Below are 27623 nucleotides of genomic sequence, written 5' to 3'. Positions count from 1 at the left end.
CGAGGCTCGCCAATCTGCCAACAGATGCGTCAGCGAATAATCCAACACTTTGAGAACAACATTCCCCAAAGACAAACCGGCAGGATTTGGGGCATTTCACCTTCTACAGTGCACAATATAATTAAAAGTTTCAAGGAATCCGGTTAAATCTCGGTGCGTAAAGGGCGAGTCCGAAAACCACATCTGAATGCGCATGGTCTATGATCCCTCAGACGTCACTGTCTTAAAAACCGTCATGAGTATATAATGGATATCCTGACATGGGCTCGGGAATACTTTTTAAACCTTCGTCAGTCAACACCATTCACCGCTTCATCCACAGATGCAAGTTAAGGCTTTACTATGCAAAGCAGAAGTCATACATCAACACTGTCCAGAAGCTCCACCCACTTCTCTGGATTCGGTCTCATCTGAGATGGACAGCAGCACAGTGGAATTGTGTTTTGTGGTCCGACGAGTCGACATTTCAATTAGTTCTTGAACAAAACAGCCGTCATGTTCTCCGGGCCAAAGAGGAACAGGACCATCCAAGCTGTTATAAGAGTCAGGTCCAAAAGCCAGCATCTGTCATGGTATGGGGGTGTGTCAGTGCCCATGGCATAGGTAACATCTGTGAGGGCAGCATTAATGCAGAAAGATATGTACACATAATGGAGCAACATATGCTGCCATCCAGAGCAGGACAACGCCAAACCACATTCTGCCCAGATTACAAGCGCATGGTTGCGTAAGCAGAGTGCGGGTGCTAGCATGGCCTGCCCGCAGCTCTGCTGCCAAAATAAAGCAATGAAGGCCCTGTATATTTACGCAGCTGAAGGAATGCATAATGGATGAATGGGGGAAAATTCCACTTGCTAAACTTAACCAACTGGTGTCTTCACTGTTGTCTGCTGGTGTGTTGCAGTCATCAGATTTGAAGTGAGTGTATATTTAAAAAAAAAAAAAAAAAAAATTAATTCACCAAGTAAAACATCAAATAATGTGTTAATAATGTTTTCAGTATAATACAGGGTGAAATTAATTTTCAAATGACTTTTTGTTTGTTTTTTTGCATTTTCTATACTGTCCTAACTTTTATGGTATTTGGGCTGTATTTGTGCTAACGAAGAATTGTTTAAATTTGTCCCAAAAGGTCATTGTTCAGAATATTATTCTAAAATAATTTGAACTTTTTAATTAGTTTGCTTCCCTGTAGGTTGTTTAAGCACTAAACCACACCAGTAGGTGGCAGTAGAGCACCAAGGTTCACAGAGGTTTCCTCAAGGAAAAAAAAAAAAAAAAAACATGGAGAAATACATATAGATAAATTTAACATGATAACACAAGCACAAGCTGAAAGGTTAAAACACTTGCAGTGTTAGTTAGTGGTATTCCACATGTTATAAGCCCAAAAGTCTGCCGCATCTGCAATGCTTCAAGTTACACACAACTGTCCAACACTGTGCAAATATAAAATAAAGCAATGTGTTCAACCTGGCGTTTGGGTAGAAAAAAAAAAAAATCATGCATTTTAGAGAGTTAGAGTATTTTTCAGGACATATCCAGCACCACGACAGTGTAATGACAAACCTTTATCTATGGTAATAACGGTTTTGCTTTTACATTACAGTTTACATTACATTACATTTTACGCTTTCCTCATTAGCAGCTGTACAGGGATGATTAGTCTGAGACAAACATTTCAAGATTGTGACAAATAAAATTCATGTGTAGTGCATGGCAAGTTTTAACTTATCCCTGCTGCAGGCTGGAAACTGTATGAGGGGCTTTCCCCTCTTTCACTTTCTGTTTGTCCGTGTTTTGTGTGTGTGTGTGTGTGTGTGTGTGTGTGTGTGTGTGTGTGAGTGATATTCTCAGTGTGTTATTAAATTTAACCTCGCACTGATAAACAGTGTTTTCTTTTCAGGATTTCACAAAGATTACCACAAAAGGAGAGCAAAATGGTGAACTGTGGCCTGTTGACAAACCAGAATGTTCCAGGTAAGATCTTGTGCATAGAGAAAAGAAGAAATGAAAGAAAGCTGTACTGTACATGTCTTGCTTTTGATACCTTGAGCTGCTGTACAACAAGATTGCAAGCTAAAATAATCACAAGGTCCTTCACGGAAACGCCAAATCTCTGTTTCTAGGATTGTTATTCTAGTTACAATAAAAGGATGCTACACATTTACTATATGATGGTGAAAATATTATATGTCTGGAGCATGAATTCAAAGTAAAATTTCTGTCTTTCTATCTGCCCAGATCTCTGTAGCATGGTCACCTCAGGTGTTTGTTAGTTCAGCCTAAATAACCGCCACATCAGTTTGACCTCACTCAGCCAAACAAACAAACAAAATTCTCAGAAAGGAAGATTATTATTTCTGTTCATGCAATAACCATAAGAAAATACAGATCTCTTTTACTCACTCCAAATTAATATAACCAAAATAGAAGAGTTCCCACAGCTCATATCATGGAAAAGAATAATCTGATAAACAGAACAATTCACCAATATGCAAAACAATAAGGAAATAATCAGCAGTTTATAAGGGAACCATTGCACACACAAAAAGTCAGTAAACAAAACAGTTACACCCAAATTAAATAATTCACCAAAACAAAAAAGTTGTTCATTTTAATGGCAGTACTCCTGTGGAGATTATTTGTTACTGTTTAGGTATACGGGAGTTCATGAAACTTGAAAGCATGGGAAACTCAGATTTTATGATTCACACTACATTATACTCTTCTTATTAAAGACAGCTCTATTTAAAAAATAATCAAGGGTTTTTTGTTTAAAAAAGAAAAAATTAAAATTCAATAACTTTTTGACTGTTTGAGGTACACATGAAAACGACAGTCTTTCAGGAACAAATGTTTCTCTTTTGCACTATTTGCATTATTAATGACAATTCTGTATTAATTTGAAAGAATGATGAGTTTACAATCATTTTGATTATCAGCATCATACACATGAATCTTTGTCTCATCACCTGTGATAAAAGTCCCTTTCATCTCATCACTGATTCATTCAAACAGTTCTGCTCTGTTGGCTAAATCACTTTTGTTAATCTCTTTTATTTGAACATTTTAAAAGTTTGTTGTCTCTACAGAGTGTATAAGCACTCTTCTCTGAATGAATTCTATTTCGCCACAGTGTATAACACTGCAAAAGCCTGATCAAATCACAAGCAAGTCACACTTAGTTATCAAGGTTTTAGATGGCTTTAGGCAGACTCACTGAGTTTTTTTTTAAACAAATGGTATGTGATCCAGCACTGGGTAAGTAAGTTTTCATTTAAAGTAAAATAAGTGACAACAACCACCTATTTCCTCCATTGTGTTTGGACTCTACATTTTCAGTGTGGTATGACAAGGGCATTAAACAAGTTAGAAATCTGTATGCCGATGGTGTCTTTGATAGCTTTGCCAAACTGCCAGATGATAGCTTTGCCAATCTGTCATCTACTTACGACCTCCCTGTGACGCATCTCTTTCGTTATTTTCAAATTCCGAATTTCGTTTCTAGATGTTTTCCTAATTTCCCCTCTGCGCCTCCTGAACAGGCTTGGGAAAGCTTGTTTTCAAACAATCCACATCAGAGAGGAATGATTTCTAGGATTTATGATTTTATTCTGGCACTAGGTGGTGAGACGAGCACCAAAATTAAGAATGCATGGGAAACGGAGTTAGGAGTACAGATAAGTGAAGAGTGTTGGGAACATGATATAGGGAGGGTACAGTCCTCTACAGTCCTATAGCGAGGGTGCACAAGTACACTTCTTGTGCTCGTCTTTGACTTATACAGTTCAAAGTTTTACACAGAGTCCATCTGTCCAAGTCGAGACTTTCTGTAATATATCTGGACATCTTGGCCATATGTTTTTCTTCTGCCCTGATCTCCATGGTTTTTGCTCTGGTTTCTTTACTGTCATGTCCACTATTCTCAGGGTAGATTTAAAACCTTGCCCATTGATTGCTGTATTTGGGATTCCTGATGTTTCAGTTCCTTTGAGCACAATACAAAAGGATGTTATCGCTTTCACATCCCTTATAGCAGGACGTTCCCTACTGTTGCATTGGAAATCTGCTAAATATCCATCGATCTCCCAGTGGCTAAAGGACGTGATGTTTTTTTTTTTTTAAACTCGAGAAAATAAGGTATACAATGAGGGGTTGTACTGACAAGTATTTTTTTAAATAAATGGCAACCCTTTATTGCATATATTGTTTTCGATGTTTGTACTTTTTAATTTTGTTTTCCTTTGTTAGTATAAAAAGAAACAAAACTGTGAATGATTGTTGCTGTGTGTCAGTCGGTTTGTTTTTCTTCTCAATAAAACTTTATTGGAAAAAAAAAAAAAGATGATGGTAAAGTGGCATTAACAAACAGGAAATAAACAAATAAAAGATAAGAATGAATAGATAATTCTGTGGCAATAAATAAATAAAAAATAAAGTAAAATAAGTAAAAATCAGTAAAATTTCTCATTTTTCAAAGATATCAAAAAAAGGTCATTATTAGAGATGCATGTCACGTATCGAGGTTGAGGCAGAAGCAATCGCAGATATAATAACAGTTTATTTTACAAACGTACAACAAAACAAAGACACGAAGACAACTTGGCATAACACCGTGGCATGAAACAAAACACCGTGACATAGAAGACATAAGTCTAAGACAACGAAAGACAGAGGAACAGTACAGACAATGGCTATATATACACACAAGAGTGCTCATTAACAGAAACGTGAATCAGGTGCAGGTGGTCATGTGACATGTAGTGCAGTGCAGTGCAGTGGCTGATGGGAACTGAGTCCAGAGTTTCCTGATACATGACGATGCACTGATACTAAATTTCTCAGCCGATACCGATAACCGATTATTCGGAGTGATATTGTCCGATACCGATAACCGATAGTTCTGTCTTTTGAGCCTTCTTTTAAATGAATAATAATTAATTCCACAATTCTGAAAGAAATGCAAATAAAAACTTTATTCTCTCCAAGTTGTTTCACAGTAACTGGTCTCATAAACAGAAAACACATTATTCTAATTAACATTAACACATGAACTAAATTCTGAAGATTAAAGTAAGATTTCTTAATTTATTGAGTGTTATTAATTCATATTAACATTGACTGAATTTTAAAAACCTCCTGTTAGTCTCACATTCACTCACCACAAACAAAGGCATTTCAACTTCATCACTGAACATCAAACTTGTAATATATAATACCAACTTTTTTATATATTAACATTAATTGGATATGACATATACTACTCTACAAATATATTTTTCTGTGATATATATGTACTTTTTTGTCAACTCATCATGCTTTAAAGCAGCTCGGGCAGCGCGGCAAAAAAAAAAATTAGACTCGACACTGAAACTCCCGCTTCACTGCTGTTCACGTCCGGTGTAAAATTTTATCAGTACAGAGATTACAAACTGCAGTTTTATCGACATTCCATACAAGAGACATCTTCTTTACACAAAGCACGAAATCAATGTGTTTTCCCGCCCTCTTTTGATAGACAGGATATAATCGGCCCTGATCATGAATGTTTTTAAACTATCAGCCGATATCGTAGAAAAATTGCCTTTATTGGCCGATACATCGTTGCATCTCTAGTCATTTTAAAGACATAATATTTTAAGACCTTTTATTTTTAAAATCTATTGTAATCCATTTTAAGGATATTTAAGGATCCAAGGCAACAATTACTGTGTGCTCCTTTTTCATATTAACACATGCTGTGAAAAATCTTTTAGGAAAAGCATCAAATGAGATGTAAAATTTAATTCCTGCAACATTTGTGTTCCCTACACACTCTTCTCAGCATGTTATGGCTTCTGTATGTTTCCTGCTCAGTTCCACTGAAGCACATCGAGGTGGATCTGCAGGTTCAGGGGCATGTAGCGACGGTGACCTCCACCCTGCAGTATATAAATGAGGAAGTGCACCCGCTGGAGGCTGTGTTTGTCTTCCCCATGCCTTCAGGAGCTGCTCTCTGCCATTTCAGAGCCAAGATTGCAGACCAGGAGATAGTGGCTGAGGTGCAGGAGAAACAGGAGGTGAGTGAAGCTGTGCTTTCCTGAAAATGATAAACTAATGATCTTACCTGCAGTATTCTGTAGACTAGTTAACAGAAATGTCAGTGCAGCATGGAATGTAGATTGTAGGTAATCCACATGTCTCACACTGAGAGGGAATGTAACATTAACACATGTATTTTGTCTGTGTGTCAGGCGCGGGAGCAGTACGATGATGCAGTGAGTTCAGGTCAACAGGCCTTTCTGCTGGAGGAGAGTGAGGAGTCTGTGGACGTGTTCAAGATGAGTGTAGGCTCTCTGCCGCCAGGCCAGAGCGCCGCCGTCATTTTCATCTATATCACTGAGCTGAGTGTACAGGCTGACCATTCACTGCAATTCTGCCTGCCTGCAGTGCTCAACCCCCGCTACACACCAGCCGGTACTAAACACAAACATCCACCACCACACACCTTACTGTCACATACTAAACATACATTATTAGACGTGTCACTTTACTGTCACACACTCATTTCAATTTAAGGAATTACTCTGATCAAACATGCACTTAGCTTAATGGGTAATCTTATTGGTAAATGAATCTTATAATCTGTGTTCCATTTTATTTTCAGCTTCAGGTGGTGGTATAGTGTCAGAGATAACATCAAGTTCTTCTGGTATTCCCTACTCTCTCTCTTTTACTGCACACGTGAGTTCTCCAAACCCCATCACTAAAGTGGAGTCCAAATGTCCTCTAGAGCCCCTGATGTTCCTCAACACAGACCACACAAATGCAAAGGTAGGTGTGGGGGTGGGGGGGGTGGGGTGGTGAATGTGACTTATCTAGAGCTGAGAAGTTTATGTAACTTGCCAGTAGGTGTGTAACGATTAACTGCATCAGAGTAATGAATTCATGAATTTTTACGGATTCAAAATTGGATCATTTAGATCAATCCAGGCATTTATATTTCATATCTCTACTTCATGACTAGCATACAATTTTTATTTTTTATTTTTTTTAAACACATCATCTCTTGGCATAGTGTTTCTCACTTTGTTCTCTTTCTCACTCTTTCTGCACTTTTGAAAACTGCAAAAAGTAAATCTGTCCATTTGCTTAGGGAGAACACAGTATATTACACATATTTCTTTTGTTAGTATTTTTTATATACAGTCACTGGACACTTTAATAGGAACATCTGTACAGACCCTCATTTGTGTAACTATCTAGTTAATCATGTAGCAACAGCACAATGTTTAAAACCATGCATATACAGATAGAGTTAATGTTCATATCAAACATTAGGATAAATGTGGCCGCATAGTTGAAGAACTAGACATTCTCCTTCATCTTTTTTACTACTGACATCACCTCTTTCACTCTTCTAAAAACTCAAACTGCCCTTCCAGCATATAAGGCAAGAAATGTTCTAGACATGGTCTTGAGGTAACCCTGTCCAGCTGTGAATATCGTTGTTACTCCACTCCACATTTCAGATCATTGCTTTGTATCCTTCACACTGACCCACTTTTGACCTCCTTTGCCGTCTATCTTCCAAACTAAGGAAGTCTTCCCACTCTGCTCCTTGGATGTCAGATGTGTTATGCAGCAGTTGGAGATATAAGGGCAAGCTGGAGGCATCTGATCTTTTCACACTTCCCAACATCTTTCCCTCACTCAATCCTACACCTCCTCATTCACCCTCCTTCCCTGTCTGCTGATGACTTTGCCACCATCTTTATTAGAAGATCGGTAAAATCTGACAATCTTTTCCCCCTACCCCGATTCCTACACTACGTCTTCCTCTCCTTTTCCTTTAACCCATTTTATCCACTTTCTAGATATCACTCAGATTATTATATCCAGCAATCGTACCCAAGATATCCTCCCTTCATCATTAATACTTCCATTATTAACGACTCCATAACATCTGCATTCAAGAAAGCATGGATTATTCCCATGCTGAAGAATCCACTCTTGAGAACCCAGAATGACCTCCATTCTAACCATTCTTGCTTCAAAGTGGGACACTCCACAGACACTGCTATTTTGGCTATTACTGCGAAGTTTCATGCTATCAAACTGTTATTAGTCCTCATCCTCCTAAAATCACAAAACTCTTTTGTGCATCTTCACAAGTCTTGGAATCTGTGGCACAGCATAGTGATGCTTTGTCATATGAGGTGATATTGAAGAGATTCACATATGCTCCATGCAGACTTTCCACAGGTATCCCACATGGCTTAGTGCTGGGTTCCTATCTTTTCCCTCTTTTATACCCACACTCTCAATGAGGCCATATCCTCACATGGGTTTTCATACCACTGCTATGCTGATGACACTCAACTCATCCTCTCCTTTCCTCACTCAAACATTCATGTTTCTGCATGGACTCCAACATTCCAGCAAGTCCAAGCTGCTGTACATCCCTGAAGATGCATTCTCATATCAAGATCTTGTGATCTCCCTGGACAAATCTCAGATCTTTCCATCTGTCACTGCACACAACCTTGGGGTAGTCCTGCACAACCAACTATTCTTTTCACATCACACGGCTAAACTGGCTTGGTCATGCATGCTTCACCTTTATAACATTAAGAGAATCTTGATGCCACCATGACTTTTCCCAGAGCTGGCTGAGTATCCAAACTCATGTTGTATATAAAACAGACATGAAATAACTGGGTTAGAAGGGTTTTGGTCAGAGAGGTGATCAAGAACCCATTAGGCACTCTAACAGAGCCTCAGAAGTCCTCCAGAGAGATTGGAGAACCTCTCAGAAATGCTCCATCAATCAGGCCTTTATGGTAGAGTGGCTACATGGAAGTCGGGGGTGACGGTTACAGTTACGGCTCAGCAGTAGTTATGGGGAGAATTGAGGGAAGGATGAGCGTCTGCAGAGAGACCTGAAGATGGCAGTTCGGAGGGGCTCCCCATCTAATCTGATTGAGCTTGAGAGGATCACCCAAAAAGAATGGCAGAAACTGTCCAAATCCAAAAATTCAAAACTATAATTGCTGCCCACTGTGTTTTTGCAAAGTACTGAACACCTGAATACTTAACTAAATGCGAGAATTCAGTTTTTCCAAATTTAAAAATCGTGTTTTTGCTTTGTCATTATGGATTATTGTGTATAGATTAATGGGTGTAAAAGTACAGTTCACCCATTAATCTACACAGTTTACTTTGGGAACTTTCTGGCTATTTTACATTTTTTATCTAATGTGACTGTGTAAGCAAGCCAACTGTTTCAAAGCAGTGACGTCTTTCCCAGATCAAGAAACTGGCTATATCACTTAATCAGCAAGCTTTCTGAAAAAGAAACAACAAAAAAAAACAACAACAAAACCCTTCTGTTCTCTCAAAAATGTTCTCTCTGCTCAATTTTGGGATCTGTATTCATTTAGGATGCATCTATTCATTATGAATAATATATGTGTGTTTGGGTTCAGGTTGTCTTGTCATGATTTGTTGTTCCTTGAACTTTCACCTGCACGTTATTGAACAAATTAAATAATGTTCAAGGTCTTGCTTAATAATTTTGTCCCTGAGAACATTAGGAAGCTCCTTTACCTTTACCATGAGTGATACTTATTGAAATCTGACAAAAAAATGGCAACGTCATTTATAATGACACAAGGGGCAGTTTTCATGAGCGTGAGGTGGATATAAGTGTTTCAGTGTTTTTGAAATGTGAAGTGGATATATGCACTGGAAGTACTATATTTTAAATAACAATCAAAATTGTCCAAATACTTAATTTAGGACTCACATCCTTCTTGTTGTTATGGCAACATTTAACACTGGCAGTAAACACAGCCTCTTATCTGCATATAACTTTTAATAGGATTCTACGTAAGCAGAGATATTTTTTCTATGAATACTGAGTATACTCTGTGTGTGTGTGTGTTTAGGTAAGTCTTTGTGCAGGTCATATGTTTGATCGAGATGTCGAGCTGTATCTATATTATCAGAATCCCCATCAGCTCACTGCTATAGTGGAGGCTGGATCTCCCTCAGCACAGCCAGGTACAATTTCACAAATCTCTTTACTAAATTATGGTAAAAGAAAGGGAAAAAACCCTGAACTGCATACTATTTATGGTTTTCAGAGAAGTTTGAGAACCTTTGGAAAATTACTATTAATAAAACAAAAACAAAAGCTAAGCTAATTTTGGTTGGTCATGTCTTCTTTTCTTGCTTTCCTTTCATTACCTTTCTGTTTATTTTTTTTATCCTGTTAGGGACTCTCCTGGGAGACCCTGTGGTCATGGTCAGTTTCTATCCAGAGTTTCCTGAGTCAGTGATGTCCTCCATGTCGTCGTGTGGTGAGTTTGTGTTTGTTATGGACAGATCTGGCAGTATGAGTTGCAGCATGCATAATGGACAAGGTGCACAAGAACGCATCGAGTGTGCCAGGGTAAGACTCAACACTTAACTGTTCTGTAGATATTTTTTCTCTTTTCATCATAACTATATATATATATATATATATATATATATATATATATATATATATATAATATACACACACATACACATACATACATATATACATATATATATATATATATATATATATATATATATATATATATATATATATATATATATATATATATATATATATACTGACTATGTGAATAATGATGTGTTTAGGACACTCTGCTCCTGCTGCTGAAGAGTCTCCCCATGGACTGTTACTTCAACATCTATGGCTTTGGCTCTCACTATGAATCTTTCTTCCCGTGAGTAACCCTCACATGAAGCAGTAAATATGGAGTATTTCTGTCACTCAGTTCATTAATCAGACACAAGCATGGCTGAAATGAGATGAAACGATTCAGGGCTGGGTGGAAGCAACAGCTAGCATTGCTGCTTCACAGGTCCAGATTTTGAACTCGGGTTACTGTCTGTGTGGCTTTTCTGTGCATGTTCTCCTCGTGTCAGCTTGGGTTTCCTTTGGGATGTCTGGTTTCTTTCGACCTCCCAAATACATTGGCTAAGATAAATTGCCTAGGTATATGTTGATCTACACTGGACTAGTGTCCCATCCAGGGTGTGTCCCTGCCTCATAGCCACTATTCCCGGGATAGGCTCGTGGCCCTGACCAGGATAAAGTGGTTACTGAAAGCAAATGAGTGAGAGTGATGCAGAGATGGTTAGATGTGCTGTGTCAGTTTTTTTGTTTGCTGTGTGTTTCCCTGGCTTTAGGAAAAGTGTGCAGTACAGTCAGGACACTATGGAGCAGGCCGTGAAGAAGGTAAAGGAGATGCAAGCAGACATGGGGGGCACGGAGATTCTGCGACCTCTGGAAAACATTTATAAACAGCCGTGCATTCCCAACCACCCAAGACAGGTAACATTATTCTACATCCAAACCTGCACTGATTTATCAATGACAAATGGAACTTTTTTTAATTGACCTGTTTAGCATTTCCTGATTTATATTGCTAGTGAAGGCCAGTAGCTCACCAGTACGCCATATTATCTCTCTCAAAGTCCCACCCTTCACAGTATTTTATTGTCATACCATCACTGATGATTTAAACCAGAACAACTACTGCAATTTAGTAATGAACGTAAATGGACAAAGAAACAAAGAGTTCCTGACTTTTTTTAAAATCCTGAAGTAGGTATAAAACCATGAAATTTGCATCAAAGAGCTCATTTGCTGACACTACTAACACTACATTTTAACAATATGTTAAAGATCCCTACATGGGGAAACGAGGACACAGGAAGCAGCTTTCATTTATTTACTTTCACTTTCTATTACTTGTTTTTCAGTGGTGCAATTTAATTGTATGTCGTGAACACACACACACACACACACACACACACACACACACACACACACACACACACACACACAGAGCCTTCTTCTTTCCAGCTCTCTCTCTCTCTCTCTCTCTCTCTCTCTCTCTCTCTCTCTCTCTCTCTCTCTGCTTTCTCTCCTCTTTTATCTTCGCCACCACTCACTGGAACACTGAACATTCATTAATTGAATTCTCCACAGGTGTGCATTCCTTACCACTCACCTTCTCCGACCCCGTCCTCCATTCACAAACTGGTGCTGGAGCATGCATGCCCCTGCTTCCATACACCATTAAACAGAAGGTTTCTAAAATATTGAACCTATATTTAAGCTGCCTTGTCATTGTTGTCATAATTTCATTCAGCAGAAAATCAAATCAAATCTTTTTCACTTTAGTTTGGAAAGACCATATAAAAGGCTGCCATGGACACTCCACCTTTGATGCGCCCTGTGTAGGGTTCATAACTGACTACAGAATCTATAGCAAATGCCAGAGGTTTGGATTTGACACAGGCCAGCTTGACTACACAATGAAGTATCATACAGTGTCAACACACAATTCCGGGGAGAGTTGTAAAAGTGCATGTTGCAAAATACTTTTTTTCATCTTTGTGGATATTTTTTCCCCTGGATGTTTTCCAATGTCTTCTCTCTCTTTTCAGCTGTTCATATTTACAGATGGTGAAGTAGGAAACACCAAAGATGTTCTTCACAGTGTGAAGAGCAATGCTAATTTCCACAGGCATGTGGTATTTAAAGCTTAAACATTCATGATGTACATAATTTAATTTTTGAGTAAAACTAAGTAACTAAAAGGATAAATATTTTTAACTGTTTATTTTCTACAATAACAGCTTACAGGGACTTGTACGGCAGACACTCTTTATTCAAGCCTAACAATAAATGTATTTTAAAAGAGAAAAGTGTTGTTAATTTACAAAGTAAATAGTGTAACAGTTGCTACAGTGAGGGAAAAAAGTATTTGATCCCCTGCTGATTTTGTACGTTTGCCCACTGACAAAGAAATGATCCGTCTATAACTTTAATGGTAGATTTATTTGAACAGTGAGAGACAGAATAACAACAAGAAAATCCAGAAAAACGCATGTCAAAAATGTTATAAATTGATTTGCATTTTAATGAGGGAAATAAGTATTTGACCCCTCTGCAAAACATGACTTAGTACTTGGTTTAAAAACCCTTGTTGGCAATCACAGAGGTCAGACGTTTCTTGTAGTTGGCCACCAGGTTTGCACACATCTCAGGAGGGAATTTGTCCCACTCCTCTTTGCAGATCTTCTCCAAGTCATTAAGGTTTCGAGGCTGACGTTTGGCAACTCGAAACTTCAGCTCCCTCTCCACAGATTTTCTATGGGATTAAGGTCTGGAGACTGGCTAGGCCACTCCAGGACCTTAATGTGCTTCTTCTTGAGCCACTCCTTTGTTGCCTTGGCCGTGTGTTTTGGGTCATTGTCATGCTGGAATACCCATCCACGACTCATTTTCAATGCCCTGTCTGAGGGAAGGAGGTTTTCACCCAAGATTTGATGGTACATGGCCCCGTCCATCGTCCCTTTGAAGCGGTGAAGTTGTCCTGTCCCCTTAGCAGAAAAAAAACCCCAAAGCATAATGTTTCCACCTCCATGTTTGACGGTGGGGATGGTGTTCCAGGGGTCATAGGCAGCATTCCTCCTCCTCCAAACACGGCGAGTTGAGTTGATGCCAAAGAGCTCCATTTTGGTCTCATCTGACCTCAACACTTTCACCCAGTTGTCCTCTGAATCATTCAGATGTTCATTGGCAAACTTCAGCGGGCATGTATATGTGCTTTCTTGAGCAGCGGACCTTGCGCGCGCTGCAGGATTTCAGTCCTTCACGGCGTAGTGTGTTACCAATTGTTTTCTTGGTGACTATGTGACTATGGTCCCAGCTGCCTTGAGATCATTAACAAGATCCTCCAGTGTAGTTCTGGGCTGACTCCTCACTGTTCTCATGATCAATGCAACTCCATGAGGTGAGATCTTGCATGGAGCCCCAGGCCGAGGGAGATTGACAGTTCTTTTGTGCTTCCTCCATTTGCGAATAATCGCACCAACTGTTGTCCCCTTCTCACCAAGCTGCTTGGCACTGGTCTTGTAGCCCATTCCAGACTTGTGTAGGTCTACAGTCTTGTCCCTGACATCCTTGGAGAGCTCTTTGGTCTTGGCCATGGTAGAGAGTTTGGAATCTGATTGATTGATTGCTTCTGTGGACAGGTGTCTTTTATACAGGTAACAAACTGATATTAGGAGCACTCCCTTGAAGAGTGTGCTCCTAATCTCAGCTCGTTACCTGTATAAAAGACACCTGGGAGGCAGAAATCTTTCTGATTGAGAGGGGGTCAAATACTTTTTTCCCCTCATTCCCCTCAATACTCATTAAAATGCAAATTAATTTATAAAATTTTTGACATGCGTTTTTCTGGATTTTTTTTGTTGTTATTCTGTCTCTCACTGTTCAAATACAACTACCATTAAAATTATAGACTGATCATTTCTTTGTCAGTGGGCAAACGTACAAAATCAGCAGGGGATCAAATGCTTTTTTCCCTCACTGTATGGTAAATCTTTTTGTAAGCAGAAAGTTTAACATTTATGACAGGAGAGTCTGGTAGTGCGATGTAACAGTCAGAGGTAAAGCTTTAGCTTGTAGTTTTCCACTGTGTTGCTTTTTTATTATTAGATTTAAGAGAGAGAAAGAAGATTATAGGAAAATAATTTATTTTTAAAAATCATTACTTATTTAAGAGCATGCCTCAAGCTGTTTACTTATTACTTAGTGTGTTTCAGTTTTCTTCTCATCAATTTCTATATCTAGAAGGCTCATAAAGGATTTACAATCCTCTCCTTTGTTTAAACAGATGCTTCTCATTTGGGATTGGTGAAGGTGCAAGTTCTGCACTCATAACAGGATTGGCTGAGAACAGCTCTGGCCACGCCCAGTTCATCACAGGAAATGAACGCATGCAGGCCAAAGTAAGACCGGGTTCTTCAAACAGCAACAAAGAAACAAATGGAACTAATAGGAACTTGTACTATAATCTAATGGTGTCAAATAATGAATCACTTCTCACTTTAGTAGTCACAATTTAATTTTAATTATTCGATGTTTGTAATTTATGGTCATTTACAGTACACTCTAAAAAAATCAAAACACTGGCTTAAGATTGGGTTATTTTTTGCCCAACGTCTGGGTAAATATAGGATAGAACACATTTTGGGCTAAACTAACCCATCAAGTTGGGTTGTTCATTTTAACCCATCAAGTTGGGTTGTTCATTTTAACCCAGTGAATGGGTTGTTTTTCAACCCAAAGAAAAGCTTCATTTTTACAAAAACGCTAGGTTAAATTTATTTCATAAATGAGTTAATATTTTCGGGGTTATTTTTACCTTTTGAAAATGTAAAATCTACCACATTATAAATGAATATGCCAGCATGGTATCTCCTTTATTTATATACAAGAAGGTGTTCAGAAATGTAATGCTAGAGCTGTTAAAGTGGTGTTTATATATAGTCTTAAGTAAATGACTCAAATGAATCATATATTTCAGATGAAAACTTCAGATTTTGATTAAAGGAGATGTTTCAAACCTACCAAAAACTGAGTAACTAACTTACAATCCCGTGAGCATTACAAACAAGTAATCCAAAGCTAATGAAGATAGCGGTGCATTTAGTGTCATGTAAACTGGACAGTTATTGATACATTTTTGCTTTTTCTAGTGTTCAGTAATGGTTTCATGGATAAATATATTGATACGAACCTTGTTTCTCCAAATAAATCTAACAGTCTGTCTGTGTAAAAACTGCTACCTCCATCTGAGGCGAATTCAAACAGAGTTAATTTGACCCAAGGAGCTGGGCTGAGACATCAGGGTCGGGGAGGGGTGCGTTGATTCAACTGTCAGTGAAAATGACCCAGCAGTTAACCCAGCAGTTGGGTTACACAACACTACCCAAAAACTACCCAAGACTGAGAAAATAATCCAATTAAATGACCCAAAAGGCTCAACCCAGTGTTTGGGTAGAAAAAAAATAACCAAGCATTTTTTTCTTTTAGAGTGTATGTACAGATAATTATGCCTGTTTTCTGTCTCTCACTTTTTCACTAACAAACAGAAGTCGGCTTTATTGAGAAATATTTCTACATTTTCACACTTATTATTGAACATTCGTTGTCTTTAATTCCCAATGCTAGGTAATGCAGTCTCTTCGCTATGCTTTGCAACCAGCAGTGATTGATATCACTGAGGATTGGACTGGTTTGTCTTTCACCCGTCTGAGCCCCCCGATTAATTCACTTTTCCATGGTCAAAGAGCACTGATTTATGCCCAGTTGAAAGGAGAGGTGAGAGATTTTTCACACTGTTTTACAGAAAACTTTTTTTTTCTTCCAGATTCTGAATCTGAATGTACTGTTTGGAAACACTTTTGCATGCATTCCCTTATTTCTATATTTTAGTCCAATTATTTACGCACATTTCATAATGGAAAAAGTACAACATGAGTGAGAGAAAATTCAGCTCAAACATTTATATAAATTGTAAGTCCCGTACAAGGAAATGACTGGACCTACTCATAATCACATAGCCTCTTTCTCTGTCCCTAGGAATGTCAGAAACCAGATGCTAAGGGGAAAATATCAGTACAGTACCACCTAAGAGACCAAGAGGTCTCAAACATTGTCCACTTCTCCTTGAAGCCTGCTGAGAATAGCGGGTAACTGCCACATATAGTACAAGCAACCAGTATCTCATCTTATTACGATGTGACTTATGATGTGTGTGTAATCAGGTAATAACCCCTGGCTGAGTGGCTTTAGGGGTCATACTAGCTTACTCAGTTTACAGTATTCAACTATTAGTAAAAGCTACTATATCTGATAGTATCCATGGATTGTACCAAAGTCCCTGACAGTTTAGTGGGATAAGCTGAAGCAGCTAGAAATTTATGAAGGATTTGGGTCATGGTGTCATTCAGATTATTTCAAAATGAAATATTATATTTACTCGAGACATGTGGACATGTGGTCTTAACTTGTTAGATCTTGCTGAACTACTCCAAGATAACTGAGAACTATGAAAACAGAGGCATCTCAAATGATGGAAGACATGTGGTCAAGATTATAGTATAGCGCAAATCTTAATTAATTTCAATATGACAGAATAGCAGTTAGAGTAATCTGCTTAATTGTTACTCATTCAGCTTTGTGTGTGTTTGTGCAGACTGGCCATCCACAGGCTGGGCGCTCGCTCTCTGATCCGCTCCCTGGAAAGGGACGAGCAGGATGATGGAGCTGATAAAGAAGCTCTGAAGGCCAGAGTGGTGGAACTGAGTAAGCAGTCTGGAGTGAGCAGCTCTCACACAGCCTTCATAGCTGTCCATAAGGGCAGCAGACAAGCTGTGAAAGGACCACTGGTGAAGAGGAGAATTCCTACACCTAGTCAGTATTCTTTTCACTGAGTCCTTTTTACTCAAACGTTCAACTAATTTTATGAGGATTATTGTGATTAACATTCATGGTTTTAGTACATTTAAGCATAAACACACCATATAGAGCACATAAGTAATCTAACCTCCTGTTTTTGTTTATATGTGTTTAGTGATGATGGCACATTCATGGAGCTGTAACCGTAAGTCACTGAACACAGGAGTTTGTAAAGACTTATGGGACCATGACACTAATATTATATTATATTTCCTTCATTAATAAGTTGGGAATTTGAGGGTACAATTTGACAATGATTAATAATATAAATGGTTCATTAAATTAATTACAGTAATAAAGGTTATTGTCCGTTTTAATGTTTGATTCTAATCAATGATTTGCTATTATCCTCTGTTTATAACTCGAGAAAAATAGCTGTTATTATACAGTTACACTTATCACTGCTCAATACAAACAGATGTAACCATGTAGAAGCTGTCTATGTCTCAAAGTAAAATTATAACTATGACATGAGCATGCAGCCTGTCATTCATCCTGTTGATCCGGTCATTGTACATATGCAGTAATATACAATAAATTGAAATTAAAATTTCAAAAAAAGAATTTCTACAGGAAGCTCAAAGCCGGTTTGCAGTATAAAATAATTTAACTTCCTTGTTTGATTCTGTTCAGGCATAATGGCTGCGCCTATGCCACCGACACTTTGATTTAGTTCCTAAATGCAATCTGCAAATTCGAGTTCCATAATACAATACTTGAACATGCTTTTACAAACAAATCTTCAAATAAGATTATTACAATTACTGAGCTTTTCTATGTATGTATACATTATTCAAAAAACACATCATCTAACATGGTGTTTTTGTCTGCCAATCATGTGGCAGCAGCACAATACATGAAATCATACAGCTGCATTTAAAAAGCTTCTGTTGATTTTCACACTAAACGTCAGAATGAGGAAAATGTGTTTCACTGACTTTGACTATGGCGTGGTTGTTGGTGCCAGTTGTGCTGCTTTGAGTATTTCAGGAACTGCTGACCTCCTGAGATTTTCACACAAAACAGTATTTTAAATTTACACAGAATGTTGCGAGCAAAAAAACACCCCATCCTGTGAGTGACAGTTCATACTTTGTTGATTAGGGAGAATGTCCAGACTGGTTCAAGTTGACAAGAATACTACTGTATCTAAAACAAACACTTGTTACAACCATGGTGCACAGAAAAATATCTCAAAATACATTAGTCAAACCTTTAGATGGATGGACTACAACAGCAGAAGACCACACAAAGTTTCACTCCTGTCAGTAAGAACAGGAATTTGAGGCTACAGTGGGCACAGGCTCACCAAAACTGGAGAGAGAATGATTGGAAATATGTCACCTGGTCTTTTTCCAATCTCACCAACACTGTACACACACACACAGAGAGAGAGAATTCATGGTTTTAGTGCTTTTATGCATAAATGGCATACAGCACCAATGAAGTATCTAACCTCCTGTTTTTGTCTGTATAGGTATAGCGGCGAGTGGGGGACCACCTGTAAGGACATGTATCCGTAAGTAAATAAACACGGGAGTTTGTTAATCTCAATCAGAAAGATTTCTGGCTCCCAGGTGTCTTTTATACAGGTAACGAGCTGAGATTAGGAGCACACTCTTAAAGGGAGTGCTCCTAATCTCATCTTGTTACCTGTATAAAAGACACCTGTCCACAGAAGCAATCAATCAATCAGATTCCAAACTCTCCACCATGGCCAAGACCAAAGAGCTCTCCAAGGATGTCAGGGACAAGATTGTAGACCTACACAAGTCTGGAATGGGCTACAAGACCATTGCCAAGCATCTTGGTGAGAAGGTGACAGCAGTTGGTGCGATTATTCTCAAATGGAAGAAACACAAAAGAACTGTCAATGTCCCTCGGCCTGGGGCGACATGCAAGATCTCACCTCGTGGAGTTGCAACGATCATGAGAACAGTGAGGAATCAGCCCAGAACTACACAGGAGGATCTTGTCAATGATCTCAAGGCAGCTGGGACCATAGTCACCAAGAAAAGAATTGGTAACACACTACGCCGTGAAGGACTGAAATCCTGCAGCACCCGCAAGGTCCCCCTGTTCAAGAAAACACATATACATGCCCGTCTGAAGACTGCCAATGAACATCTGAATGATTCGGAGGACAACTGGGTGAAAGTGTTGTGGTCAGATGAGACCAAAATGGAGCTCTTTGGCATCAACTCAACTCGCCGTGTTTGGAGGAGGAGGAATGCTGCCTATGACCCCAAGAACACCATCCCCACTGTCAAACATGGAGGTGGAAACATTATGCTTTGGGGGTGTTTTTCTGCTAAGGGGACAGGACAACTTCACCGCATCAAAGGGACGATGGATGGGGCCATGTACTGTCAAATCTTGGGTGAGAACCTCCTTCCCTCAGCCAAGGCATTGAAAATGGGTCGTGGATGGGTATTCCAGCATGACAATGACCCAAAACAGACGGCCAAGGCAACAAAGGAGTGGCTCAAGAAGAAGCACATTAAGGTCCTGGAGTGGCCTAGCCAGTCTCCAGACCTTAATCCCATAGAAAATCTGTGGAGGGAGCTGAAGGTTCGACTTGCGAAATGTCAGCCTCGAAACCTTAATGACTTGGAGAAGATCTGCAAAGAGGAGTGGGACAAAATCCCTCCTGAGATGTGTGCAAACCTGGTGGCCAACTTAACAAAAAAAAATTCTACATGAAGCTCGTAGCTGGTTTGCTGTACTTTCACTGAGCTCATTGAGAATATAACCTCCTTGTTTGATTCTGTTTAGTTCCTAAATACAAACATGAGTTTCAAAATACTTGAAAATATTTATACACAAACAAATCTTCAAATAAGATTATTACAAAAATGGAGCTTTTCTGTATATGTACATTATAAAAAGCAAATGAATCATTTAACATCCTGTTTTTGTTTACCTCTGTATAGAGAAGAGTCGGGTGGCTGCACCAATGAGTCTTTCTAGTTTCTGTAAGTGAATGCTACACTAAATACTTCTTAGAAATCATTGTGTACTTCCTTTCATCTGTAAAATGCACCTACTGTTGGGTCTTTAAAAGAAGTCAGTAACATTCCAAGTATTTATTAATTTAAAGAAAAATAATACATAATTTCAACATAAATATACAGCATCTCTGTAATAATTTACATTAAGTTTTCATGAGCTGACATCAACACATTAATTAACCTGAGAAACACTAAACTTTAGCTTTACAGCACAACAGCAATTAACAAAATAACTTATGGATTGATTTGTCTAAAATAATAAATCAAATAAGCCAAACAGTCAACACCTACATTAATTCAATTAAATAAAATTTTATTTGTATAGCACTTTTAACAATGGACATTGTCACAAAGCAGCTTTGTGACAATATCACAAATTAACTGTTCTTCAAACCACCAATGAGAAAAATGAATCCCACTATGACAAATATGAACCAGCATCTTAATTTTTAAGTTATTAAGTACCAAAATTCAGAATCAAGGCTTGATACTAAATTTCAACTTCAATTTATCATTTAGGAACATGCACTAATGTAACTTTTGCTAATTGGTGTGGATTGGAGACATGGATTGAATAAACATTAATTAATGGACATTATACTCCATTAACATTTAAATAATTTTATTTAAAAAGTCAATTAACTTACTTGATTAAACTAAATGTATTAATGCTGAAGTTTATAATTTGTCAGTATTAACCATTGTAATAATATTAACTAATGGAGTAATTAATGTTAGTTAAGGGAACTTTAATGTTTTATCCATACCTGCATACCTGTTGTAAATATTTATTAACATATTTTCTTTTTCTTTTCAAAAACTTTGTCTAAAATGTGGTGGAATTCGGCATGTAGTAAGCAAGGGTAAGTGTACATAACTGTTTGTGCTCTGACATTATGTGCAAGTTAAATGTTTGTACTGTTGCAATACTTGTTTATAATTGGAAATACAGTATATCATTTTTTTTATACCACAATGCTCAAATCTGATTGGTTAGAAGGTGTGCATTATTTTTCTATAACAGTACGGGTAGTTATAGCTATAACATGAATTAGATGCACCGGTTCTAATAGCAATTGTTACTATACTAACAGCTTTTATGCTGGGACTTGTACAGTGGATGCTCCACATAATCTAAGACTAATAATAAATGGATTTAAAAACAGGTTGTTTAACAAAATTATAATCCTTGATGTGGTGGAGATTTTTGTTATGAGACATTTATTTAACATTTATGGAAGGAGCACTCCCAATCTCTTATTTCTTGGTAAAATGGCAGGAACTAACTTGTCTCTTGGATGTGCCACAATGTAAAATCTACCTTTAAAGCATTCAAATGTGCAATGTGTCATTTTTTAATAAATTAAATGTTGTAATTCTGCACTTTGAGCTCATATTCATATTAAATTTAAACTCTAATACAGGTGCATCCCAAAAAGTTTAATACCGTGGAAAGGTTCATTTTAATCTGTAATTTAATTCAACAAGTGGAACTTTCATACATTCTAGGTTCATTACACATAAAGTGAAATATTTCAAGCCTTTCTTTGTTTTAATCTTGAAGTCTACAGCTTACAGCTCATGGAAATCAAAAATCCAGTATCTCAAAATATTAGAATAAAGAATTTATAATACAGAGATGTGGACCTGATGAAAATTATGTTAATTTATGCACTCAATACTTAGTCAGGGCTCCTGTTGATTTTCACACTAAACATCAGAATGAGAAAAATGTGTCTCAGTGACTTTGACCGTGGCATGGCTGTTGGTGCCAGTTGTGCTGCTTTGAGTATTTCAGAATCTGCTGTTCTCCTGAGATTTTCACACAAAACAGTATTTTAAATTTACACAGAATGGTGCGAAAAACAAACAAAAAAACCCATCCTGTGAGTGACAGTTCATACTTTGTTGATTAGGGAGAATGTCCAGACTGGTTCAAGTTGATAAGAATACTACTGTATCTAAAATAAACACTTGTTACCATCATGGTGCACAGAAAAGCATCTCAAAATACATTAGTCAAACCTTTAGATGGATGGACTACAACAGTAGACGACCAAATGAGGTTCCACTCCTGTCAGCCAAGAACAGGAAATTGAGGCTACAGTGGGCACAGGCTCACCCAAACTGGACAGAGGAAGATTGGAAATACAGCCCCAATTCCAAAAAAGTTGGGAAGCTGTGTATAATGTAAATAAAAAAACGAATGCAATGATTTGCCAATCTCATAAACTCATATGTTATTTACAATAGAACATAGAAAACATAGCAAATGTTTAAACCGAGGAAATGTACTGTCTTAAGGAAAAAATAAGTAATTTTAATTTTGATAACTGCAACACATCTCATATGTCACCTGGTCTTTTTTTCCAATCTCACCATAACTGTACACACATAGTGAGTGAGTGAGTGATGAATAACATCATCTTGCTTTTAGTGTTTTATGCATAAACAGCATACAATGCCGATAAAGTATCTAACCTCCTGTTTTTGCCTGTACAGGGATGAGCAAGATTGCACGTATAAAGACATGTATTCGTAAGTAACTGAACACAGGAGTTTGTTAGTACTTATATTATTCATCATTGTAAAACTGTACCCTCAAATTTAAAATATACAAGGATATGCAATACAGCTAGTTTCATGATTGACAATTAGTCATGAGACTAATTGTATTGCATACCCTTGTATGTTGGAAAGCCACCGTCTAGGTCTCAGAGTAAAATAAAATAAATGATGTCATTCTTTTCATTGTTTAGTCATGAAAAATATGCAATCATGTATAATAAATTAAAAACTTTATTTTAAAAAAGTGCTACAGGAAGCTCATAGCTGGTTTGCTGTACTTTCACTGAGCTCATTGAGAATATAACCCCCTCCATCCATACCTGCGTACCTTTTCTAAATATTTATTAACATATTTTCTTGTTTCTTTAAAAAAAAAAAAAAACTTTCTCTAAAATGGTGGTGGAATTCGGCATGTAGCAAACAAGGGTAAGTGTAAATAACTGTTTGTGCTCTGACATTATGTGTAAGTTAAATGTTTGTACTGTTTCAATATTTGTTTCTAATTGGAAATACAGTATGTAAATATTTTATGCCACAGCACTGCTGAATGCTCAAATGTGATTGGTTAGAACATGTGCATTACTTTTTATATAAAAGCATGGGTAGTTCTGGCTATAACATGAAGGATATGTTTATATTTTAATGGACTGGTTTGAATAGTAATTGTTACTATAGTAACAGCTTTTGTGCTGGGACTTGTACAGTGGATGCTCCACATAGTCTAAGACTAATAATAAATGGATTTAAAAACAGGTTGTTTAACAAAATTATAATCCTTGATGTGGTGGAGATTAGTTATAAGACATTTATTTAACACTTATGGAAGGAGTCTGTTGTAAGCACTCTCAATCTCTCATTTCTTAATAAAATGACAGGAACTAACTTGTCTCTTGGATGTGCCACAATGTAAAATCTAACTATAAACCATTCAAATGTGCAATGTGTCATTCTTTAATAAATGAAAAGTTGTAATTCTGCACTTTGAGCTCATATTCATATTAAATTTAAACTCTAATACAGGTGCATCTCAAAAAAGTTTAATATTGTGGAAAGGTTCATTTTTATCCGTAATTTAATTCAAAAAGTGGAACTTTTATATATTCTAGGTTCGTTATTTCAAGCCTTTTTTGTTTTAATGTTGATTATTATGGCTTACAGCTCAAGGAAACCAAAAATCCAGCATCTCAAAATATTAAAATAAAGAATTTATAATACAGAAATGTCGACCTGAGAAGAGCTCTAATCAGATCATTATCTCAAAACACCTGCAAAGGTTTCCTGATCCTTTAATCTCTCAGTCTGGTCCAGTACACACAACCACAATGACGGGGAAGATAAAAGTAAATTTTGCATTTCATTTGGAAATCAAGGTCCCAGAGTCTGGAGGAAGAGTGGAGAGGCACAGAATTCAAGTTGCTTGAAGTATGAAGTTTCCACAGTCAGTTATGATTTGCGGTGCCATGTCATCTGCTGGTGTTGGTCCACTGTGTTTTCTCAAGTCGAGAGACAGCGAGATGCAGCGAGATGCAACGTCTACAAGGAGATTTTAAAGAACTTCATGCTTCTCTTTATGTGTAATGAATCTAGAATATATGAAATTTCCACTTTTTTAAATTAAATTACGGGAAAAAATTTTACTTTTCCACAATATTCAAATTTTTTTTTTTTTTAGATGCACCTGTATGCTGTTGTAGACAGCTAATATAACAAAAACTTTTTGCTATGTTTAAACATTTATCAATCTCACTGTATATAACAAACCAAACTGAAACACCTGAGATTATCCAATCAGCCAATCATGTGGCAGCAGCACAATGCATGAAATCATACAGATGCATTTAAAAAGCTTCTGTTAATTTTCACACTAAACATCAGAATGAGGAAAATGTGTCTCAGTGACTTTGACCGTGGCATGGTTGTTGGTGCCAGTTGTGCTGCTTTGTTGCTATGTTGCAAAGACAAACAAAAACCATCCTGTGTGTGACAGTTCGTACTTTGTTGATTAGGGAGAATGTCCAGACTGGTTCAAGTTGACAAGAATACTACTGTATCTAAAATAAACACTTGTTACCACCATGGTGCACAGAAAAGCATCTCAAAATACATAACAAGTCAAACCTTTAGATGGATGGACTATAACAGTAGAAGATGAGGTTCCACTCATGTCAGCAAGAACAGGAAATTAAGGCTATAGTGGGCACAGGCTCACCCAAACTGGACAGAGGAAGATTGGAAATATGCCACCTAGTCTTTTTCCAATCCCACCAACACTGTACAGAGAGAGCGAGCGAGCGAGCATTCATGGTTTTACTGCTTTTATGAAAGCATAAACAAACAGTTCCAATAAAGTATCTAACCTCCTGTTTTTGCCTGTATAGGCATAGTGGCGAGCAAGAGACCATTTGTAAGGACGTGTACCGGTAAGTAACTGAACACAGGAGTTTGTTAATACTATTATTAATTATTATTTTAAAACTGTACCCTCAAATTTATGAGACTAATTGTATTGCATATCCTTGTATGTTGGAAAGCCACTGTTTATGTCTCAGTGTAAAATAAAAGATATGTCATGCTTTTCATTGTTTAGTCATGAAAAATATGCAAACATGTATAATAAATTAAAAACTTCATTAAAAAAAAAGTGCTACAGGAAGCTCATAGCTGGTTTGCTGTACTTTCACTGAGCTCATTGAGAATATAACCTCCTTGTTTGATTCTGTTTAGTTCCTAAATGCAAATGGCAAATTTTTGTTTCAAAATACTTGAACAAATTTCTACACAAACAAATTTTCATATAAGATTATTAGAATAATTGAGCTTTTCTGTATGTATACATTATAAAAAGCACATGAATCATTTAACATCCTGTTTTTGTTTGCCTCTGTATAGAGAGGAGTCAGCTGCCTATACTAAGGGGTCTTCCTAGTTTCCGTAAGTGAATGCTAGACTAAATACTTCTTAAAAATCATTGTGTACTTCCGTTCATCTGTAATATGCACCTACTGTTGGGACTTTAAAAGAGGTCTCCAGTATTTTTTATTCAGATGTTGGACTACCAAAGCAATAATTTATGATATAATATGGTGTTTGTCAGATCGAGAGGCCTGGAATTGTTTACTTATCAAATGATAAAGGCTTATTTAAATTACTTTTGTAGAGTACATTCTCAGAGCCAGTAACTTTCCAACTGTATTGATTTTAAAAAATATATAATTATTTGTTCAACATAAATGTAAATATACAGTATCTCTGTAAGTTTTCCTTAGCTGACATCAACACATTAATTAACCTGTTAATGCCAAAAATTCTGAATCAAGGCTTAATACTAAATTTGAATGTCAATTTATCAACATTTAGGAACATATAATAATGCACTTTTACCAATTGGTGTGGATTGGAGACATGGATTGAATAAACATTAGTCAATGGACATTATACTTCATTAACATTTAAATAATTTAATTAAAAGAGTCAATTAACTTACTTGGTTAAACTAAATGTATTAATGCTGAAGTTCCACTCCTGTCAGCCAAGAACAGGAAATTGAGGCTACAGTGGGCACAGGCTCACCGAAACTGGACAGAGGAAGATTGGAAAAACAACCCCAATTCCCAAAAAGTTGGGATGCTGTGTAAAATGTAAATAAAAACACAATGCAATGATTTGCAAATTGTTTTGCAGATTGGTGAACTTCTGCACATCTTCACTTCTGAGAGACTCTGCCTCTTCAAGATACTATTTTTATAGCCAATTGACTTGATTATTGAATATACACTATACGGCCAAAAATATGTGGACACCTGACTATCACACCCAAATGTATTCCTCCTCCAAACTGTAGCCACAAAGTCTTTAAAATGCCTTTGTATGCTGCAACATTAAGATTTCCCATTGCTGGAGCTAAGGGGCCTGTGCACAAAGCGAGACCCATAAAAACATAATTTGCCAAGATTGGAGTGGAAAAACTCTGGTATCCTGCTCAGAATGTCATAGACACGACTGTATCATTAGACTAATAATTCATTAAAAATACTATCTGCAATGTGTCCACTTGGGTAGTTGAAAATTATTTAAGTGATACTTGAAAAATATTTGGAGTTAATGAAGTGCTACAGTGTAAATGCTTAACTCAATTCTCATATGCTTGTGGTAAAACAATTTTCATTGCTTTAGGTTATAAAGATATTGACATTATCCCAGGTAATGTTCAGACATTATAATGGATTTATATATATATATATATATAATATATATATATATATATATATATATATATATATATATATATATATATATATATATATATATATATATATATATATATATATATATATTTGTGGTTTAATGAACTTCTCATTTTGAATACAAATTACTGATGAAATTTAAACTAAATTACTAATTAGTAAGATCTACATATGTTTGTACATCTATATTTACATCTCTGTAGAAATTTCTGAGTCTCCAAAGGAGCCGTTGTTGCAACTCGTCTCCCTCCAGAAGGCTTTGGGTTGCTGGGAAATGGAGTCCATGCTGGCACAGGTGTTCGGGAGGACAGAAAAAGAGCTGCTCGAGCAGATTCCTGCACAGGTTAATACACACTAAATATGTCTATATAACATGTGTGACCCCGATGCAATTTTACCCAAAAAGCCAAAATTATTACTTTTTTTTTTTTTTTT

At 37.1% G+C, this 27623-nt stretch overlaps 1 protein-coding gene across 7 annotated transcripts in view; it reads left to right on the top strand.

The window, feature by feature from the left end:
• The first annotated feature begins 1790 nt into the window (after positions 1–1790).
• The window catches only part of LOC108261451 (von Willebrand factor A domain-containing protein 5A), a 27694-nt gene continuing 1861 nt past the window's right edge, over positions 1791–27623 (top strand). The window contains exons 1-21 of one of the 7 annotated variants that reach the window (XM_053685527.1): positions 1796–1980; positions 5860–6062; positions 6237–6459; positions 6650–6816; positions 9933–10047; positions 10263–10438; positions 10678–10766; positions 11233–11377; positions 12499–12578; positions 14736–14850; positions 16076–16225; positions 16487–16596; positions 17103–17320; positions 17481–17510; positions 18843–18884; positions 20299–20340; positions 22879–22914; positions 25323–25364; positions 25834–25875; positions 27118–27144; positions 27392–27531. In XM_053685527.1, coding sequence (XP_053541502.1) covers positions 1941–1980; positions 5860–6062; positions 6237–6459; positions 6650–6816; positions 9933–10047; positions 10263–10438; positions 10678–10766; positions 11233–11377; positions 12499–12578; positions 14736–14850; positions 16076–16225; positions 16487–16596; positions 17103–17320; positions 17481–17510; positions 18843–18884; positions 20299–20340; positions 22879–22914; positions 25323–25364; positions 25834–25875; positions 27118–27144; positions 27392–27531 — 2232 coding nt within the window. In that variant the 5' untranslated portion in view covers positions 1796–1940. The other 6 variants (XM_053685531.1, XR_008397801.1, XR_008397802.1 and 3 more) reach the window with 6 other exon arrangements.

Source organism: Ictalurus punctatus, chromosome 14, assembly GCF_001660625.3.
Source record: "Ictalurus punctatus breed USDA103 chromosome 14, Coco_2.0, whole genome shotgun sequence".
In the NCBI taxonomy this organism is placed as follows: domain Eukaryota; kingdom Metazoa; phylum Chordata; class Actinopteri; order Siluriformes; family Ictaluridae; genus Ictalurus; species Ictalurus punctatus.
This window is presented reverse-complemented; position numbering and strand designations above follow the sequence as displayed.